The sequence below is a fragment of the Rattus norvegicus genome, chromosome 17, assembly GCF_036323735.1.
Source record: "Rattus norvegicus strain BN/NHsdMcwi chromosome 17, GRCr8, whole genome shotgun sequence".
In the NCBI taxonomy this organism is placed as follows: domain Eukaryota; kingdom Metazoa; phylum Chordata; class Mammalia; order Rodentia; family Muridae; genus Rattus; species Rattus norvegicus.
This window is the reverse complement of record NC_086035.1, coordinates 48,131,296-48,152,107: the sequence shown is the minus strand read 5'-3', so window position 1 is coordinate 48,152,107 and position 20,812 is coordinate 48,131,296. Positions and strand designations below refer to the sequence as shown.

The 20,812-nt window shown below is 42.2% G+C and overlaps 1 protein-coding gene and 2 non-coding genes across 4 annotated transcripts; 2 read left to right on the top strand and 1 right to left on the bottom strand.

Annotated features, from left to right (window-relative positions):
* Nucleotides 1-3,569: 3,569 nt before the first annotated feature.
* On the top strand, nucleotides 3,570-3,643 carry Trnat-ugu5 (transfer RNA threonine (anticodon UGU) 5). The gene has a single exon. It is a non-coding gene; the product is annotated as a tRNA-Thr (tRNA).
* A 2,781-nt stretch (nucleotides 3,644-6,424) lies between these two features.
* Trnar-ucg5 (transfer RNA arginine (anticodon UCG) 5) lies at nucleotides 6,425-6,497 on the top strand. Its single transcript has one exon. It is a non-coding gene; the product is annotated as a tRNA-Arg (tRNA).
* A 6,809-nt stretch (nucleotides 6,498-13,306) lies between these two features.
* Gpx5 (glutathione peroxidase 5) lies at nucleotides 13,307-20,255 on the bottom strand. Of its 2 annotated transcripts, NM_001105738.2 has the most exons (5): nucleotides 20,143-20,255; nucleotides 18,327-18,480; nucleotides 16,129-16,246; nucleotides 15,570-15,669; nucleotides 13,307-14,462 (listed from the first exon to the last, which is right to left on the bottom strand). In NM_001105738.2, the coding sequence occupies exons 1-5, from the start codon at nucleotides 20,227-20,229 to the stop codon at nucleotides 14,256-14,258; spliced, it is 666 nt and encodes a 221-aa protein (NP_001099208.1). In that variant the 5' UTR covers nucleotides 20,230-20,255; the 3' UTR covers nucleotides 13,307-14,255. The 2 variants fall into 2 exon arrangements, with proteins under 2 accessions (NP_001099208.1, XP_038951212.1); XM_039095284.1 differs by lacking the exons at nucleotides 13,307-14,462; nucleotides 16,129-16,246 and having other exon boundaries at nucleotides 15,608-15,669; nucleotides 20,143-20,229.
* Nucleotides 20,256-20,812: the final 557 nt, after the last annotated feature.

The following is a 20,812-nucleotide window of genomic DNA, read 5'->3' as shown; positions in this document are numbered from 1 at the left end:
TTGTGGTGGTTAGTTTTATGCCAACCCGATACAAGCCACAGATGTGTTGGAAAGAGAGACTCTAAATTAAGAAAATACCCCCATAAGATTAGTATGTAGACAAGTCTGTGGTGCACTGTCTTCTTCTTTCTTTCTTTTTTAATCCCCTGAAGCTGGAGTTGTAAATGCGGTGAGGCACCATGTAGGTGCTGGGAAATGAACCTGAGCTGTCTGGAAAGGTTGTGAATGCTCTTAATCACTCAGTCACCTTTCAGACCCTTTGGTGCCTGTTCTTGATTGGTGATTGATGTGAGTGGGTCTGGCCATTGTGGGTGGTACCACCTGTGGGCAGGTGATCTTGAGTTTTACAAGAAAGCAGGCCGAACAAGCCAGTAAACAGCATTTTCATGGCATTTGCTTAAGTTCCTGTCTCTAGTTCCTGCCCTGACACCCCTCCGTGATGGATTGTTACCTGGAAATATAAGCTGAAATCAACCCTTTCCTCCTCAAGTGGTTTTGTTTGTGCTTTTTCACAGCAGTAGAAACTGTAACTGAGACAATAGCTCAGGCCAGCAGCCCCGGGGCTAAAGAGGCAGAATCAGAAAGACTGCCGGAAATTCTCGAAATTCGAGGCAATCCAGGGTTACATAGCAAAACCCTGTCTTAAAGTAATAAACAAGTAAGTTAAAAATTAAGAGTAAGTAAGAATGAATAGCTTACAGTTATGCATACCACTGTAATTTTTTAAAAGACAGGTTGTAGAAGAATACAAACATATTGTTCCTTTTTTTTTTTTTTTTGGTTCTTTTTTTTTCGGAGCTGGGGACTGAACCCAGGGCCTTGCGCTTCCTAGGCAAGCGCTCTACCACTGAGCTAAATCCCCAACCCCATATTGTCCCTTTTATATAAAAATCATAAATGGCATCATAAATGAGAAATCCTATAGAATAGAAACTTACAGAGAAAGTGCTCACAATGCTGTTGCAGAATTTTGAAGAGAGGGGCTTAGCTGAGTAGAGAAGGAAGAAGGATGGCCACAGGAATAGAGCCACCAAGTTTATACTCTGCTCATAGGATGGGTGATGCCTACAGGGAATTTATCATGCACTGCCCATAGGATGGGTGATGTCTACAAGGGTCTGTCATGCACCGAGTTAAGTGACTTGCACATATATTCCATTATGTGCTTCCAATGTTTAGAATTCAAATAATTCAGTTACTCTTTAGTTCAGAGCTGACAGGAATTATCTTGAAAGCCAAATAGATCAGGAAAAAGAATACCATAGAAGAATTAAAGTAAGGGAGGAAAGACTGAAGAATTCACCTGTGGGGAGAACAGGTGAGTGCAAGCTTCAAGATCAACGGCAAGAATATTCTGGAACTGATAACAAGTCCCAAATCTTCATGTTGCAAAACAGTTCCAAAGCAAGAGAGTTAAAACTAAACTAATAAACAAGACCACCATAGTGGCAGAGAGATGCTCAAGTAGTGATAAAGGAAAACAGCAAACAGCAAGTGATTCAGGGCAGGATAAAGTTTTTCAGAGTCTTCATGAGAGACTTGACAATGATAAGCTTCTACTGAAACAACTAACCCCAAACATGTCTTATTAATTCCGTGGGGTCTTCCCAGGACCATGGAGATCAATGACTTGGTCATATTAGGATGCTTTTTTAAAAAACTTTACCAAAGTATTTTTCCAGTTGTGTTTCCACTGCAGCCGTGGAAGAAACAGCCACAGGGCTACAGAACAAGATCCCATCAAACCAGTAAGAAGCTGGAGGAGCCTGGAGAAAAAGCTGAGCTCAAGAAAAGAATTGTAGCTAAAGTAGTAAGCATGGGAAATCTAAACACATGTTCATCATAAAAATGTTAGTAATGATGTAGGCTTATTTTATGCCTGGACCTCCAGAACTGCATATATATGTTCATATGCTACGCAGTCTACTGTTTTGGCTCTAACAGCATAAACCAACCAAGGCAGCCTCCCTCAGTGTGTTCTCAGCAGCACAAGTTAATCTTTCATTCCTCTACTCACAGCCCCACCATGGATGGCTTCCTGCCACAGAACTTTTGCAGTAACTCGGAATATCATGTGTTATCCACCCCTTCTTTCTGTTTTTATTTTTCCCTCCTTCACTACATTATTTCTTCCTAATTATGTACCTTATACTTTCCCACTCCACCCCACACCCTTTAGGTTGGCCCTCAAGAACACCTTGCTTTTCTCTGTCTTCACGGGCTTCACATGACCTTTTATCGCCTGCAGTCCTCCTCTTATCACATACATGTATCGATTATAGATTATATTGATTGAATTCGTCCACAGTGCTCACATGAATCTTGCTTCTCTCTCCCGGCTTACCCGACTCCCTCTCTCCCTCCTCTCTCCTCTTTTTGATAGGCTATCTATAACCCAGACTAGCCTGGAGCTCCCTGAGTACCCGAGGCTAGGGTGGTGCCACACTCCCGCCTCAGCTTCCTGATTGCTGGGACTACAATTACGCAACATCATCATCTGCAGAATTCAGTTTACCTTTACAAAACGGATGCTCGGTGTTCAATGGTCCAACTTTAAAGTCACAACACTCAGTGTTTTCAACAACACAGGGAGAAAAACACAGAAAATAAAAACGAACAAAACATTTTTCTGAGTTTTGCACACAGAACCCGCGGCTGTTTGTTGGAGTAGACCATTATCAGAAACATTTGCTGTCTCTTCCTGGGTGAGATTACTCTGCCCACTGCACAGCTTAGTCAGTTAGACTCGTGCTGGGATAAAGAAATATAAGCCGAATTGATATAGTGCTGTTGGATGAAAATCATAGACTATCCTGATTCTGCTCTGCTGTAAGCAACCCTTTGGGTCCCTCTGGCGACCACATGAAAGTTACTGTTTAAGAGTGCGTTTATTGTTATCCTAATTCTGAAAATATAGCCTGCCTATACATTAGCTGACTTGATAAAGGAGTCCCCTAATCCTTGGGAAGTAAGAGTAATTAGGAGATTTCAGGGTGGAAAGATACGTCAGGATTTAAATAAGTAACCAGGAGAATTTCCCCAAATGTTCGAAGAAGACAGACAGGTGTAACGGCTCATACGTGTAACCCCAGCACCCAGGACTGAAGAATTGCCCTCAATGGGAGGCGAGTCTGTGCTACAAAGTGAGATCGTATCTCAAACAAAACAAGAAGAAAAGAATTTAATTAGTTAAACGTGCAAACAACCTCAATCAAAGGGGAGAATGATAGTAAATGTCCCCCTGGTCCCAAAGACTCCGGTGAGAGGATTCAGTAATCAGAAAGTGGGTTTTTGCAGGCATAGGACCCATCCTGTGCCGTGTCTCTGTGAGAGTAGGGACCCCGTGGACATGAACCGAATGAAGGCTGAGCATTTTCACAGACAATTGATATTCTTGGTCTTTTCGAGAGCGTTCCCCGTGGATAATATAGTATAAATTGAAATTAGTCGTAAAAAACTCTAAAAAAAAAATTGCCAAATTTAAAATTACATGAAAGTTATTTTAAAATAAATAAAAATGACTCATAGAAATTAAATAGAGGATTGTTTTTAGGTGTCTTGCAGCAGTTGGCTCCATGGCTTAGTTGGTTAAAGCGCCTGTCTTGTAAACAGGAGATCCTGGGTTCGAATCCCAGTGGGGCCTGTCTAGCTGCTACCTTTTTTCTTTAGTGGATAAAGACAATACTCTCCACAAGGTGCCATCAGCGGTTTTGAAAATGGAGGGATAACAAAGGATATCCCTAAACTTCTGCAAGTCCTCTTCTCATATCAAATGAATAAAATTTACAATAATAAAAAGAGCGAAAAGCTAAACGCAGGCCAAGTTCATTTCCAGGCGCGTTTGCATGCCTGGGCCCTCCGCGCTTACAGTGGCTCAACAGTGGGAGAGAGGGGGCATGGGACATCTCAGCTGTTGTTCTAGAACAGAAAAAGGCTGTTGCCAGCCTGGAAGCTGTTTGTGGGGCTCGGTAACTCTAGAGGGTTTCAGGGAACTCCTGACCAACCATCAATTATAACAATTTGGAAAGAGCCCTTTCTGCTGCTTCTCCTCAAGCAGGATGTTTCCGCGGTTTGTTGAGTGAATGAGTGAGGGAAGTGATGTCTCGGTCTCTGCGTTTTCTACCTTCAGGGTCAAAGGCAGGTCTGTCTGTCCTCTTCTTTTTAGCCTCCTTCAATTCTTTTGCTCGCTTTGTGATTTAGTAGTGGGTTTGGGTCTACATCACCTAGGGTTTTGATGACGGTTGGGGATTAAAGAATCGTTAGTCTGAGCTAGTTGTACAGAGTCGGTGCAGAAGGGGTCGCACGTACTACAGGGTCCCAAGTTCTTTATTCCAAAACTTCCTAATCAGCGGGCAAGGGGAGCCCACCTCCCCTATCCATTCCGCTTCCCGCCCACTCGGCTTTCTTATCCTGCTCAGGCTCAGGATTCTACGTTGAAGAGACCAGAGATGCAGGGATCCCTGTGTATCTCTGGCCGCAGCCTTTGCTTCAGGGGTTGGGATTAAAGGCGTGGGCCACCATATCTGGCCAGGGAGTTTTCTTTTTAGTAATGATCGTTTAAGAAGAGCAATGGAACAATCTTATAGTAGCAATATTTTAATTTTTTTATTGCGTAGTCCATATATATACACACAGGGGCACACTCGGAGAACACTCGTGCTACTTTTATTTATTCCAGGTGCACTAAAAAGCAGAGGCGATGACCCAGTGACCTAGTCTTTTTTCTCCTAAGCGTTCCAGCTGAAATAAATTAAGAGAAACGTGCAAGTACACTAGCAGTCTTCCAAAGGGTGGCAGCTATCTGGTCATTCCAAGTGTAGAAGTTTGTTGTGAAGGGAGCTGTCCTTGCTTAGTAAGAATGTCACACCGAACCAAGCTGACAGTGTATGAACCTTTGGGAGACACTTAAATGCTAGTTAAACACTAGCATGACTAAGACTCCTCTCTGACCGCACACATTGTCTCTGGTTTTAGAGTTAGGATAGGCAGGGTTCATGAACTAGGAACGTCTTCCCTCTGTGGCTGTGTTTGTAAGCGGTTGAGCCTGGCGAAATAGTTATTCTGGTATTATTTTGAAGAACAACCCACTAAACATATCTGGATTTAACATTTTCCTCTGAGAAAATTTGACTTTAGAGATATTAATGTTTTTCATTTCTTCTTAAATCGAATTTTGTAACCACATTTCTTACATAATTTGCTTTATTTAAAAATAAATAAATAAATCAATAAATCAGCGTATGTCGAAATAGTGACAACAGTTGTCGCACACTTGAGAGGCCCGGAGCTCAGTTGTAGTGGTATCCTTGAAGCTAGGTGATTTCGAGGTCGTGCAGACCTACAGTGGCAGTTTCAAATCGGAGAGACCACTCTGCAGGGGACCTCAGCAGTCCCAACCTGTCACGGAAAACCTAGAGGTTTCTTGGTCTTTTGTCAACGATGGAGGCCTAGAAACACTGGTCCAAAACAGCCAAGGCAAATGATATTTCTACCATGCAGAGTTTTGTATTTGTTGTTTATTTGTTCTTTCTTTTCCTTCCTTCCTTCCCTCCTTTCTTCCCTCCTTCCTTCCCTCCTTCTTTCCTTCCTTCCTTCCCTCCATTCCTTCCTTCCTTCCTTCCTCCCTCCATTCCTTCCTTCCTCCATTCCTTCCTCCCATTCACTCAAATCAGTGCTGCTATCAGAAAGTACCATCCATTTTAGGGGTGAGTCCTCCCACATCAATTAAGGCAATCAAGATAATTTCTCAGGTGAGGCTCTTTACTCACGCGCTTCTGAGTGGCAAATTGACAATGAACCAACCACCACCTGTACTCCAATGGTCAAATACATAGCAAGGTTTACTCACAGCCTGTTGGGCTGGCGGCAGGCGCAGAAGGCAGGGTCACAGGGAAGGTCTTTCTTCTCCTTTTTCAGAATTATTGTTTATTTCCAAAGGGTCTCAGATCTGACTAAACTGGCCGACCACATGTAGCAAGGATTACAGAGGGATTCTTTCCCTTTTCTGTTTTTTTTTTAAACTAAAACCCTTATCAGTTGAGAGACACCTGGCGAATTCCGCACCTTTGGGCGTTTGGAGAATATTGGAATATGCTTTTTTTCGTTCTTGCTGTTTTTTATTTTGAGATGTCTCTGTTTGTAGCCCTCCATGGCTGTTCTGGAATTCACTGGTGACAAACTGGCTTTAACTCCTAGAAATCTGCCAACCTCTGCCTCCAGAGTGCTGGGATTAAATGAGTGAGATCTGTAATTTGCTTGTTACTGTGCGACATTCAAGAAATGATTTAGCTGTTTAGAGTATCAATTATATCTTTGGAATAATGTTCACAGGGGAGAACTCATCATTTAATTAAAACTAAAAGGATACAGTTAGCTGTTCATGTTTCGGACATATGTTACACTTTTCCAACACTTAACTCAGAGCGACCACGTGGCCTAATGGATAAGGCGTCTGACTTCGGATCAGAAGATTGAGGGTTCGAATCCCTTCGTGGTTGGCAATTTTTGTATTTCTTGTTGCTGCTTATGAAATGACTGGTTAGTTAGAAGTCTCCAGAGCACAGAGTGTGCGTGGGGGTCTAGTCCACAAATTCTGCATAAACCAGAATATCTCTGTGGCGGCAGTAGTGTTGGTTGTGTGGATGGGTACTGTGGGATGAGTGTATCGAATCTTGCTTTGCCCAAAAGTATGTGTCGGTGTTGCGGTGCTACCCACCCTTACCTTCCCCTGGGCATACAACTGTCAATAAAAAGAATTTATATAAAAAGAGTTTTCTTTTTCAAGTTCATTTAAAGGTCGCCTCTATTGGAAAGGAAAATTTCTCATACCTCAAAGGAGCTGGATCACCCACATTAATCAGGTGCATGTGGTGGAGCCTGAGAACCCAAAGTATCTGAAACCTTGTCAGAGAACAGACGTTTAAAAATATCCCTGTAAGTTTTATATAGTTAAGTGCTCCCCATTTACTGGAACCTTATAGGCACACTGGTCTTAAACTCTTTATGAAGCCTAGGATGGCCTTGAGCTCTTGATCTTCCTGCCTCCACCTCACTAGGGGTTGATCTGAGACTGTCAAGGTTACTGAGACATACAAGGTTACAGGCACATACATCAGTTATTAATCAGGAAAATGACCTGAATACATGTGAATGGGCCAGTCTGGTGGAGGGATTTTCTCCTTCCTTTTCTTTTCTTCTCTTCTCTTCTCTTCTTCTTCTTCTTCTTCTTCTTCTTCTTCTTCTTCTTCTTCTTCTTCTTCTTCTTCTTCTTCTTCTTCTTCTTCTCTTTCTTTAATATGTTTTTAGTTAAAATAGGATTATATCCGTTTCCCCACTTTCCCACTCTGGTCCCTCTCAGCCTGCCCTCCTTTTGAACTTCTCCCATGTTCCCGCCTCCACACTCAAGTTGAGATGCTCTTTTCTTTGATTATTGTTACATATATATATTGTTACATATATATTCTTTGACTTAATTGTTTTTACACACACACAAAAACATACACACACCAGTATACATAAATACAACTTTCTAAGTCCATTTGTTAATGTGTATTTTGTTAGTTTCAAGACTGACTGTGCTTGCTGTGTAAACAATGAATAAGAGGCTCCTCCCTAGGAGAGGCTAATTCTCCTCTCAGCAGTCATTAGTTGCCTATAGTTTGTCTGGGAGTGAGACCCCAAATTTTCCATCCTTCCGTGTTAACACGTCCATTGATGTTGCCAGTTGTTTCCTGTTTGTGCAGCCATGTCTAGGAGAGACTGTTTCACATCAGACTTCCTGGTATTCTGGCCCGTATACATTTTTTCACTCTTCAGTGATGGCCCTGAGCCATGACGCAGCTTAGGAGACACAGATGTATCAGTTAGGATGGGACTCCCCATGATCCGTTGATATCAAAATTCATCATCTCAAGCCTTTCCTCTCAACACTGAGGCTCCAGAGACCACACTACTTTCACGCAAACCTTGGTTTTACTGTGGCTTCCTTGAATTCAACATTTAGATTCTCTAAATGAAATCATTTAGCTAAAAATCACCTTGCCTGAACAAAAGGAGGTGTCCGGGATGCAAACCAGATGTATTTGTCGCCGCAAGGTTTGTTTCACTCCCGAGAAACTAAAGTTCACCGTGGCCTGTATTCACGGTTCTCACTCTGTGGCTATTGAATGCTTAGCCTGCCTGCTCAGCTGGCTTCTGCATTACAGGCCGTCTTCCGACTCCTCCAGACACCCTCACTAGGGTTTGCTTGAGACTGTCAAAAACAGCTTGCTGTAAAACGTTTAAAAAGATAACATTTTCTTAGGGAAGGAAAAAAAAAACACCTTTAGACTCAGCACCCAATACTACTCCTACTGAACATCATCATCATTAATAAAAGAAAAAGAAAAAACATGGCTAAAATTTTTAAAATTTCTAAGGTTTCAGGCTCCTTTATTTTTTATTTATTTATTTTTTTGTGGTGATTCTCCTCATAGTTATTTTGAGAGGAATCTATCGTCAGAGCATGCCGCAAATTTATGGACTCATTCATGGTGACCTGCGAGAATATCTGGGCAGTGCGCTGCTTTTTTATTAGATATATTTCTTAATTTACATTTCAAATGTTATTCCCCTTCCTGGTATCCTGTCCTTAAGCCCCCATTCTCTCTCCTTCCCCTTCCCTCCCCCATACGGGTATTCCCCCTATACATCCCCTTTATTGCCCCCCTGCCCCATATTCCTCTGCACTGGGGGTTCAACCTTGGCAGGACCAAGGTCTTCCCCTTCCACTGGTGCACCAACAAAGCTATTCCCTGCTACATATGCAGTTGGAGCCCAGGGTCAGTCCATGTATAGTCTTTCAGTAGTGGTTTAGTCCCTGGAAGCTCTGGTTGTTTGGCATTGTTGTTGTTATGGGGTTGCAAGCACCTTCAACTCTTTCAATACTACCTCTAATCCGCCCCTCTCCCAAAGGGGATCCTATTCTCAGTTCAGTGGTTTGATGCTACCATTGACATCTGTATTGGACATGCTCTGGATGTGTCTTTCAGGAGAGATCTATATCCGGTCCCTTTCAGCATGCATTTTTTAGCTTCATTAATCTTATCTAGTTTTGGTGGCTGTATATATTTGGGCCACATGTGGGTCAGGCTCTGAATGGCCATTCCTTGAGTCGCTGCTCTAAACTTTGCTTCCATATCCCCTCCCATGGATATTTTTTTCCCCTTTTAAGAAGGAATGGGAGCATCTGCATTTTGGTCATCCTCTTCTTGAGCTTCCTGTGGTCTGTGGATTGTATCTTGGGTAATTCGAGCTTTTTGGCTAATATCCACTTATCAATGAGTGCATACTAAGTGTGTTTTTCTGTGATTCAGTAACCTCACTCTGGATGATATATTCTAGTTCATTCCATTTGCCTATGAATTTCATGAAGTCATTGTTTTTGATAGCTGAGTAATATTCCATTGTGTAGATGTACCACATTTTCTGTATCCATTCCTCTGTTGAAGGGCATCTGGGTTCTTTCCAGCTTCTGGCTATTATAAATAAAACTGCTATGAACATAGTGGAGCATGTGTCTTTGTTATATGTTGGGTTATCTTTTGGGTATATGCCCAAGAGAGGTATAGCTGGGTCCTCGAGTAGTTCAATGTCCAATTTTCTGAGGAACCTCCAGACTGATTTCCAGAGTGGTTGTACAAGTTTGTAACCCCACCAACAATGGAGGAGTGTTCCTCTTTCTCCACATCCTCGCCAGCGTCTACTGTCACCTGAGTTTTTTTATCTTAGCCATTCTGACTGGTATGAGGTGGAATCTCAGGGTTGGTTTGATTTGCATTTCCCTTATGACTAAGGATGTTGAACATTTCTTCAGGTGTTTTTTTTAGCTGTTCAATAATCCTTAGCTGAGAATGTTTTGTTTAGCTCTGTACCCCATTTTTTTATTAGGGTCAGGCTTCTTTTTAGGTAGCGTCACAGTAACCAAGGCTACTCCTGGACTTACTTTGCAGCACAGACTTGTCTCAAACTTTCAGCAATATTCTTTTTTCAGCCTCCCCATTTCTGGGACGACAGGCATGTACTGCCAAGGCTACATTGGGGATTTTTTTAATCTATGGTTTACCTTTTTTTTCCTTATGAAGATTTTCGGATTAAGAGGAACTCTTTTTTTCTTTAAACTTTTTGTTAATTCTTTCTGAATTTCACATCATATGCCCTGATCCCACTCATCTTCCTGTCACACGTATTTACCCTCCACCCTTGTTACTTCCCTCCCAAAATAAAATAAAATTAAATAAAATAGAAAGGGAAAACAGTCTTGTCCTGGAAATTGTAGTGTGTCATGGTGTATCACACTGTATACTCTTTTCTTTTCTTTTTCTTTTTTTTCCAGAGCTGAGGCCCGAACCCAGGGCTTTGCGCTTGCACTCAGCTAAATCCCCAACCCCTGTATACTCTTTTATACACACATCTTTACTTGAATTGCAATGAGTCGTTGGTCTGTTTCCAGACTTCTGACTTGGGGACAGGCTGAAGAGATGGTTCAATGGTTCAGAGAAACTCTTTTAAACATATTTATTGTTATTGCTATTGTTGCTGTTGTTGTTGCTGGACTGGAGAGATGCTCCACTGGGTACTTTTCCAGGGGTCCTGGGTTCAATTACCAACACCCACATGGTAACTCACAACCTTACATAACTGTGGTCTTATGGGATCCCATGCCATCATCTGGTGTGCAGACACACATGCACACACAACACTAATGCATATAAAATAAACAAGGCCATTATTTGGTAACTAAGGATTATAAACCGAGAATGGGCTACTTATTGTAGGTATAAGGAGAGAAAATAAATGGTGGACTAGTTTATCTATACAAGAATTCAAAATAATAAAACACAAGGCAGATGATTTATCTCTTGATAACACCATGCTAACTTAGGACATAAAAAGTATTGCTTTAAACTTATAATGAACTTATGGAGCTTAAAAACAGATAATGAATTTTTACTCAGGTACTAGTCTTAATGGAAAGACATGTAAACAATACTGCTGCAATTCTTTAAGCCCTATCAACATAGGACATGAACTATTACTTTAAACATACTGTGAACTTACAGAATGTAAAAGTGCTTAGAAAATTATATGATCATTTATCCTGAGAAGGTATAAAAGCTAAGTGGCATTGTAACCCTTTTCTGCTTCATCCAGTGTGCATGCATCTGTGTGTATGCCTATCTTTCTTATCTTCCTTGCTTCCTTGCTTCCTTGCTTCCTTTCTTCCTTCCTTCCTTCCTTCCTTCCTTCCTTCCTTCCTTCCTTCCTTCCTTCTTTCCTTTTCTTTTTATCTCTGGCTCACAAAGAGTTAAGGAACCTGAGCCTCTCCCCTGAGCTTCCTGCTTGACCAGTGAGAGGCCTGCCTTTGAGTCAAAGAGAAAAGAGCCCAAGTAACAAAGTTTCTTTTCTTAATTCCCTTGCTGCAGGAGTTAATTGCTAGAAGCTGGTCAGCTTTTGGCCCCCGAATAGCAAGATGAGACTTAAATTGCCAAAAGTCATCAGCTTTTGGCCCCATTGATGCCACTGTCCTTGCCACTGTTGAGGTGGGAACCTGACATTTTAGACTTTTAATCAGTGAGTACACCAGCATGCACCATCTGTTTTAATGGAAGTGCTGATTCATCAAAACATCTGTGTCTAGAGGATCTATCCTTTCCCAACCCGTTTGCCAGCTGGCATAGAGGTGCAGTCTAAATGTGACATTTAACTTAGTTTTCTTGTGCAGTTGAGTAACGGAACATGAAAGATGTTTTCCCTCCCTCCTTTTGTCCCTCCCTCCTTTTGTCCCTCCCTCCGTCTGTCCCTCCCTCCCTTCCTTTCTTTGTTGCTCAGTCTGACCTTGATTGGGTGGCTCTCCTGGCTCAGCTTTCTTAATGCTGGCATTATAAATGTGCATTGGGCCCGAGGCATTTTTTTAGAGGATCCAGCAGGCATGGTTTCACATTTAGCTTTTATTTTATGAAGTGTCACCCCAACTGTTCACTGTGTATTTCCTTCAGCAATGATAACCATTCTATTACCACCCAGGGCTTTCAGTGCTAGCATATTACTAGTGAGTATCCCTCTCTGGTAAACTGTACCACCCAAATTGGAGGGGAGTTTCAATAATCACAGTTACTTTGTGGCAGTAGCTATTGGTGCTACATTTATTTTCTAATTACTAACCAGGTGTGGATAATTTAGCCTTTAAAAAGTCACCTTAGTATCTCTTCCTTAGATAAGCATTTTCCCCCTGCTTTGATAATTGCACATTGGAGTTGTTAGAAAGAAGACTGTGAAACAGAAATTTTAATTCACCTTGATTATTGGATTACTGGGGTGTGCAGCTCAGTGTCCGCAGGATCCACCTATCATGAGCAAGTTCCAGTTTGACACCCAATATTTCATGAACAAAATTTACTAGGACATTAGTGAGTTGTCAACACCTGGGTTTGGGATTCCAATTAATAATATATTCTGAATTTAATGCTCATCTTGAGTGACACTAGAACATATAACAAGTTAGAGAAGTGGGTTTTACTAGAGAGGAAGACTGAACTGCAGGGCAAGGACAAAAGGGTACCAGTCAAGTCCCCAGATGCTTCTGGAGCTGAGAGGTCAAGGCTTCATGCAGCAAACTTGGCCTGAGGCAATTTCTAAACTCAGGTTCCAGCTATGAGCCATCAGGTGACAACTCTTTGAGATGGCTATTCCCATATATCTGGAATAAACTACAATCCAGAAATGGAGAGCACACCTGTGACCCAGATCCTGAGTCTGGAAGACACAAGTGTTTGATCCAGATTTTCAGGCTGGAATACACACATCTCTATCCCAGATCCAAAGGCAAACCTTTTATCTGATCCATACCTTCTGGTGGAGGCCTACATAAGGACAATGGGAGAAAAAAGTTCTTCACCTGCTTGTACTTACTTTGCCAGCACATCTGTTGGAATCTACTTGTTCAGGATTCTAGCTTATGCAGAAGGGCAGCCTAAACACCCAGCCTTGTGGGACTGAGCAACTACTGCATTCTTGGACTTTCCATTCACTGCTGGCCATTGTTGGATTAGTTGGATTGAAACCTATTCCAACATTCTCCCTTTAATATATGTATTATATATTATGTATTATATATTATATATTCATTCCATAAGTTCTATGGCTATATGGCCCTGAGTGATACACTACCTCCAAGAAGGTACATGATGTGGATGTCACTTGTAATGAAAGCGGGAGGAGAGATTTAAACATATGCATCAATTAGGAATGAACCACAGAGGTCTTGAATGCTTCAGAAAACATTTTATTGGAAATAATATGTCTAGTTCTGAAGTTGAGGAATCCCAGGTTGGGGTAGGGTCGGGGTCCTATTCTTCAAATGACATCCCTGCTCAAAAGCACTAGCTGAACCAGTGAAGATCAAACCAGAAGGTGCACTTTTGCAGCATCAGGGACAAGTCCCGGATCCTGACAGCAGGGAGATGCCCTCTTCCTGTGTGAGTCAATCTTCTCCTACTCTCCCTTGGACTGGCCACAGGAGAAGGGCAGACAGGATGGGACAGGGATGAAGACCGAACTAAAAGAACTCAGGAACTGACAAGGCATTTGTCTCGGGAGACACACATTTTAGGAGGAACAACCTAGGTTGTCTGACCATCCTCCATTGCTCTTTCTCCACCTTCAGGCTGGGAAGAGAAAGACTCAGAATGGCCAAGGGGACTCTTCCTCCAGATACAATGTCCAACCAAGCTAGCCTAATGTCCTTTGGTGAATTTGAGTGGTTCAAACAGGTTACGTTGTTGTTGATGGATTTTTTTGTTTTGACACAAGATTTCTTGTAGCCCAGGCTGGCCTAGAATTCATGTTCCTCTTGTCTCTGTCTGTCTGAAATGTCTGTAATGTCTGCTGAGTGTTCACATTGTAGGTGAATACTAACACACCCAGCCAAACCTGTAACTGAGGCCTCTGGATTTAGCTTTTCTTTTCTTTTCTTTTCTTTTCTTTTCTTTTCTTTTCCTTTCTTCTCTTTTCTTTCTTTAACTCATAAATCTAACAAGGAAAAACATCTTCAGCTTTCCAGACACAAATCTGCTTGTGCAGGGGAAGAACTTAGGTAATTTAGGGGTGACTTGGGCAGGTAGAGTCCATTTCAGTAAAGAGCATGCTGAGAAGGTGGAGTCTTTTTTCAGAGCAGCTTTCAGGGAGAAAGAGGAGGAAGAGATCAGAAGCTTGCCTTCCTATATGGTTTTGAATTGATTCAGGTACGCCAGGATGTCAGACTTGACAGTGCTGACAGGAGCCTGGTGGAACCAGCGCATGACAGGGACACCGTTGGGTCCCACCAGAAACTTCTCAAAGTTCCAGCGGATGTCATGGACTTTTATTGGCTCCCAGAATGTATGTTTGCTTGTGACCACAGTCTCTGAGGGGTGAGGACAGGAGCGCTGCAGCAGAGCAGGAGAGAAGAGGAAACACTTTATTTCTCTTCCTAGATGATCCAGGGTATCCTCGTTCATAGGCACTTCCGTCCCTGTGATACCTAAACATCCTATCCTCCTGTGGTTCCTGATAAATCCCACACATTCTGCTAATCACCATCATGCCAGTAACCAAGAATTTTCTGATCTCATAGCCTAAGTATATTCCCTCTTTTTGTTCCTTACCCCAGGGCTCTGTCCCATTCACAACACATAGCTTAAGATGTATTTACTGCCTTTCAAGCTTTCATTTTTTGTCCTTGTCATCGTTTGTTTTGTGAGACAGGATCTCACATAGCCCATGCTGGCCTCAAAGTCAATGTGTTTCTGAAGACGACCTTGAATTCCTGATCCTCATGACTCTACCTCCCAATGCTGGGGTTACAGATGAATACCACTGTACAGGTTCATCTTTCTTTTCTGCAAAGTGAATGACTTGAACTAGAATGTTATTTACAGGTCTAGGGTTCTGTGGACCAGTAGAATTTCAAAAATTCTTTTTGGGAACAACTAAAGCCACTAGGATTTTTATCAAAGAAGAAAGAAAAAGGCTAAACCACATTTTGTCAGTTAATTTTAAAAAGATCACTGTAAGAATAACTTACATTTGGCCCATGACCTTCAAATAAAGGCTCATCTTAAATGAGATGGATAGAATTCATGAATCCTTCCTCACACTGTTCCAGCAGTTTATGGAGAGCCATGAATGCAGTTGTACAGCTCTGAGTTCTCCCTGTTGTTACTATGTAGCCTACCATACCCATGGCAGACATTCCTTGGATGAATGAGAGAATGAGTGTCAATGAGCAACAGGTTGAGTAAAAGCTGCCATTGTACACTGTCTGTTCCTCACAAAGCCAGAGTTCCATGGATGCTAACAGACCCATATCTCTGTGACATATGAGCTCACATCTCTATGCTAAGCAGATTTTGTCCAGAAAGATTGACCCCATATCCAGGAATGAGCCCTTGGGTCTGTTTCTACCATAAACAGCCTATGGAGATTTTAATCTCCTAAGGGATGGTAGGAAGACTGGAGGAGAGGAATTGTACAAACTCCAGCCATTCACTCACCTTCAAGAAGGTAAAGATTTCCTGCTCTTTTTCACCATTTACATCCCCTTTCGCAAAAAGCTGGAAATTAGGTAAAAATCCTTTTCCCGGACGAACATACCTGTAACAAGTCAAAAGTTGGGACATAAGGGTACAAGTTAGAATGGTGAGTTGCAGGCAGGAAGGGCAGAAAGAGGCAGAGATGCAGCAGGGGGTGGTGGCGTGGCAGAGCTAAAGGGCTCATTTTGCATGTTGGTCTACCTGATCCACTTTGTTTTCTTGATTCTAAACTGTCTCCACTCCTTTAACTGCTCCTGTCTCAGGAATAGCTGATCTCCAATTTCCCCACTATCCATCTATCCATCCATCCATCCATCCATCCATCCATCCATCCATCCATCCATCCATCAGGGCTGTCAGGCATGAAGAGGGACTGTAAGGGCCTCATCTGATTCTCATCAATTAAAATTTGCTTGCAAGTGCCCCAAACCTGTGAATAGCCACCCTCCCTGGCAGAGGATCTGATCTGTCTCTGAAACAGGGAAGGCAAAAAGACCTCTTACTGAGCCCAGCTACTTACTTGAGCCCAGGAAGAATCTCTGTATTGTCTCCTGGTTCTTGCTTTCCAAATTGGTTGCAGGGAAAGCCCAATATAACCAAGCCAAATTGCTTCAGATCATCCTGGAGTGCATTCAGTTCTGTGGTTAGAAAGGGGACAACGTGATGGCCTCACCTGGAGACGCCCATCCAGGAAGGATCCCTTGGGTCTGTTGCTACCATAACTAACATATGGGAATGGATATAGCCCAGGCTTATTAGAGGAAGACCCTATGGGCTAGTCAATTTACAGAAAAGGAACCAGAAGTAGAAAACCATCTGTAGATCAGAAACTCTGAACATCATGACTATGGCTAGACCTACATTCTGAGCCTCCTTATTGCACAACCTTTCTCAAACTCATACACATGTAGTTTATTTGTTTTCAAACAGGGATTCCCAGGTCCCATTCCCAAACCCATTCCTCCGAGATGGTACCAGCCAATGTTGTCACTCGAAACCCAGACCATATTTAAAACAAACCCAGCTCGGAGTACTATAGCTCATCATCTAGCCCTCCTGGTTGGCTTACTGATAGAATGGACCTTTCTTTTTCTTTGGAGCTGGGGACTGAACCCAGGGCCTTGCGCTTCCTAGGCAGGCGCTGTACCACTGAGCTAAATCCCCAACCCCTTTCTTTTTCTAAAGGACTAGGCATGCATGAGTAGCGCGTGGTTCTCTCCTGGGTACAGGCTAGCTGGTGCTGAGCAAGTGCAGACAAATTTGGCAGGTAGCAGAAAGAAGCCAAGAGCTTCAAGCTGAACTTCCTGATACTCAGCAAACATCCTGGGGAAATAAAAAATGGATTCTACTTTAAAAAAAAAAAAAAAAAAGGACTCAAAGTTGAAGTAATGCTCCAACTTTAATGCTCCCATTGTCCGCTGCCATGAAGTGTTCCAACTGCCCTGCTTAGGAAATTGTTTCCTTCATTAACCCTTTCTGGGCTCTCCAAATATGAGCTTATCACACTAGGATCCAGCTTGGCTAATTCGACTCTCTCAAAGGCCCCTTTAAAGTTAGAGATTGCCTCCCTATTTCCACACACTTTCCTCTCTTCCTCCTCACTCTCTCATCTTTACCAGACAATCCCTCTCTCCAGGAGAGAGACAGAAGATATTAGGAAGCCTGCCTTTCAGTCCCTTAGTAACTCTTCCCAGGTTTACTTATCTGTTACAGGCCAAGTATAAATTAAATAAGTAGATTGCTCTTTTTTCCTCTTTGAGACATGGTCATCCTATTAGCCCAGGCTGGCCTGAGGCTCATGACCCTCCTTCTTCAGCCTTCAGAGAATAAGATTCACAGCTATGCATCACCACACTAGAACATAATTCATTTTTAAGGCCTCTATAAATTGATAAGATGAATTATGCTTCAATTAAAAAAGAATGAGGAATTGGGATGACTATACTATTAATTTCAAAGTCATCAAATAGTGCTCAAAATGTTAATAATAGGGGCTTGGGAAGAAAGAATATTTCTCACAAATGTGACAGTATTCTTGTGGGAGCGGGGACAAGAAGCGGAAAGATTTTGTTCTTTTGACTTTTGAGCCTTGTGAATATATTACTTTTGCAAAGCACACTAAATACCATAATAATCCACAAGAAGGCCTTATTAGTTCACACAACCAGAAGGCTTCTCCACCTGCTCCCATTCTGGTCATAGGCTACACTAGGAATAAAGCCTGTTCCCCTTTTGTGGTCATTATAACTTTCCCTGGAAAAAATCTCAAAAACATGGATCGTCTCTCCCGTATTTGCCAAGGAAAATTCTGGAATTTTCTGACTCATTGATATATTACCAAATTCATTCATATATATTGATTCCAGTGTCTCATAGAAGACACCAGGACTACCCAAGGGAAGGGCCAGCAGCTTTGTTGTTTTCTGAAAAGAGCTGAATGGTGTTTCAGGTTTTGCAGACCACATGCTTCCTATCGCTAGTATCCACACAACTACTGATCTCTGCCTTATTATGTGAAAGCAGCCATAAGTGAGTGTGTGCTGTCCTCCAATAGAACCTTTAACAAAAAACTGTCTAGGTTTGGCATGTAAGGAAGGTTTGGCAGAAAAGGAAGTAAATTACTATGACATATGGAATTGTAATAGAATATCCAATGTAATTTAGAATATAGTCAGCTAAAATATTGCATCATGAGGTCACATGGCTCTGAATTCTTACCAGGATACTGAATTGTCAGACCACAATAGGTAGCCACATTGACAAAGAGGACGTGCTTTCCTGCATACTGCTTGAATGGAATGCGTTCCTTCCCATTAAGAGACAGAGCCTCGTAGTTGTAGATGGTGCCTTTCACATCTTTGTAGCAGTCCATCTGGAAGAATTTGGAAAACTTTGTTATAAGTGACAACAGTGGTTGTGTCTGTTTGATTGTTCAAAGCACACTTGAACAGGGAAGGTGTTGACAGGGACTCAGAGAACAGAGAGAATTGTGTAAGAGATTAGAAAATGGGGGTTGGGGATTTAGCTCAGTGGTAGAGCGCTTGCCTAGGAAGCGCAAGGCCCTGGGTTTGGTCCCCATTGGGGGGGGGGGAAGAGATTAGAAAATGGGAAAATGGGACTCCACGTAAAATCTATTGCTTATGTGGAGAAAGGAGGGACAAGGAGGGACAAGGGTCACTGCTTTCTCCATAGGGGTGACAAGTAGTGGATGCATAGGATGGAGGCCAGGACATGTGTGTACAAATCTGAAGGGAAGGAGCTAAAAGTAAATGTTGTCACAGAGGAAAAATCCTGGCTTTTGTGAGATCGAGGTCACAAACAGCCATGGATTAGTCACACTGCCTGTCGCTTTCTTTGTGGACCTCATGTTCATTGCTTCCATGTTTCAAGATGGCCTAGTTGCTTCTCTTTCCTAGCTCTTCTGGCTTCCTACCCCACTTGTGAACATGATAGAGTGAGAAGATCTCCAGCCTGGAATAAGATCTACATGCAGTGTGTCTAAGCATCTGGGCAGCTCTCATACCTGGGCCTCAGGGCTCCTCTCTCCTAAAAAAAGCAGTACAAAGAAGCTCCCAGGTTTGTCATTGTGGGAAATACTATAGTTTCCTTAATGGATTTCTCTCTTCTATCAGTCTCTTACCCTTATGACTGTCTCATATGCTAACACCATAACAATAAGCCATGTGTGCCAAGAGAGGATGTGGAGAAGCCCAACAACTTATCTTGAGACAGACTAGCTGTCCACATATGAAGATATTTGAGCAGATCCTCACACAACAGAAACAAGCTCTACATGAAATTCTCATTGCACATCCTCACGTTAAATTTCTCCATAAGGTAGGTCTTAGTTTTTATTTCTATCTTTGCCTTAGCTGGGCCTCTGCCATGTGAAGGTGGAGAGACACTCTCTGGCACAGTCAGATCTATGCACTGTGTTGGGGGCAGGCAGCTTTAAATCATTCACGGAAGACAAGACGTTCTATCCCACTGTGTGAGTGAATGTTTGATTGCGTCTAATGTCCCCTCCTCTTTTCCTATTTCCTGTGGATGGTCTTTTCTAATGCTGCACAGATAGAGGTTGTTGATAAAACAAATGAGCTCCAAACTGAGAGCAGAGCTAGGACTAGATTCTCAGACACCTATCATTCCAAACCTAATTGCTTTAGGATTCTGGTTATTGTTTTTCCCCCTTGCATTCCTTTATCCTTAAAAATCCATATTAGCGTTTGTTTTGTTTTGTTTTTTACAAAGAAGCTCTTCCTTTGTTCACCATTGGGTGTCTGATTCCAGCTTCAGACCTGTTCTGGTCTAATATGGCATGGAGGGGGCATCCACTCGGAGAAGCAGTGGAGCAAGGACAATGTTAGTGGAACCTTTCCTCTTTATTTGTATAAAACTCAACAACTCCTATTGATGAAAGTGAAGCTCATTCAAGAAGAGAAGAAAGGTTTGAGATGAGGCTCTTACAAGAAAGGCTGAAGGGACAAAAGTGACCATGTTCAACCCTGCTATGCTCTCTATGGTTCTTACTCACCTTCATCTTTTCCAGCCTGGGGGTTGTCTGCACATAGCTGGCTAGAAGAAGTGGAACGAGATAGAAGACTCTTAGCTGTATAGCCATGACTAATACTGCCGACTTCGGGTCTGAGGGCCTGCGGCCTTTGTTCATCTCCCCAGTGTTTTGAGATCTTGATAGAGACCAGCCCACACCTATCAAGACCAATCACAGGGCAGTAAGTATTCCTGTCCAGCAAACCTAGAGAATTTAAGTCATATCCTTGCCTACACACGCCCCCATGAACACTTGGAATTTAATAGTGTGGTGAGGACCTGAAACTCATATAAATCCTGAATTTTATGAGGATTTATCAGAATTATCAGAACATTGTGGCAAACCTTTGCATGTAAATGTTGAGAGATAAAGACAAAGTCTCTTGGAAAACAGTTGACACGGATGTTCTAAATACTGTTTCTAAGACTGTAGACATGTAGTTCATGTGTGCTTAGTGTGTTGAAGTCTATAAGTTCAATGTATAGAAACAACCACGATGAGACCAACCAATTGAGTACTTTACCTAACATTATTATTTTAGCCTTTTTTGTTAAATAAAGGAAATATTAATTAGTACACTGCTATACTGCATAGGGTTGGGCACTAACAGAAATTCTGCCTATTATTTTAGCCTTAAAAAAACAAAACAAAG

What these genes read in the sequence shown, in the direction of transcription:
- Gpx5 (NM_001105738.2), bottom strand. Translation starts at nt 20,229, where the DNA reads ATGGCTATACAGCTAAGAGTCTTCTATCTCGTTCCACTTCTTCTAGCC. An exon ending in CCAGGCTGGAAAAGATGAAG is followed by an intron (nt 18,481 to 20,142) that starts GTGAGTAAGAAC and finishes AAATTCTTCCAG; the next exon opens with ATGGACTGCTACAAAGATGT. An exon ending in TCTGACAATTCAGTATCCTG is followed by an intron (nt 16,247 to 18,326) that starts GTAAGAATTCAG and finishes TTCTAACCACAG; the next exon opens with AACTGAATGCACTCCAGGAT.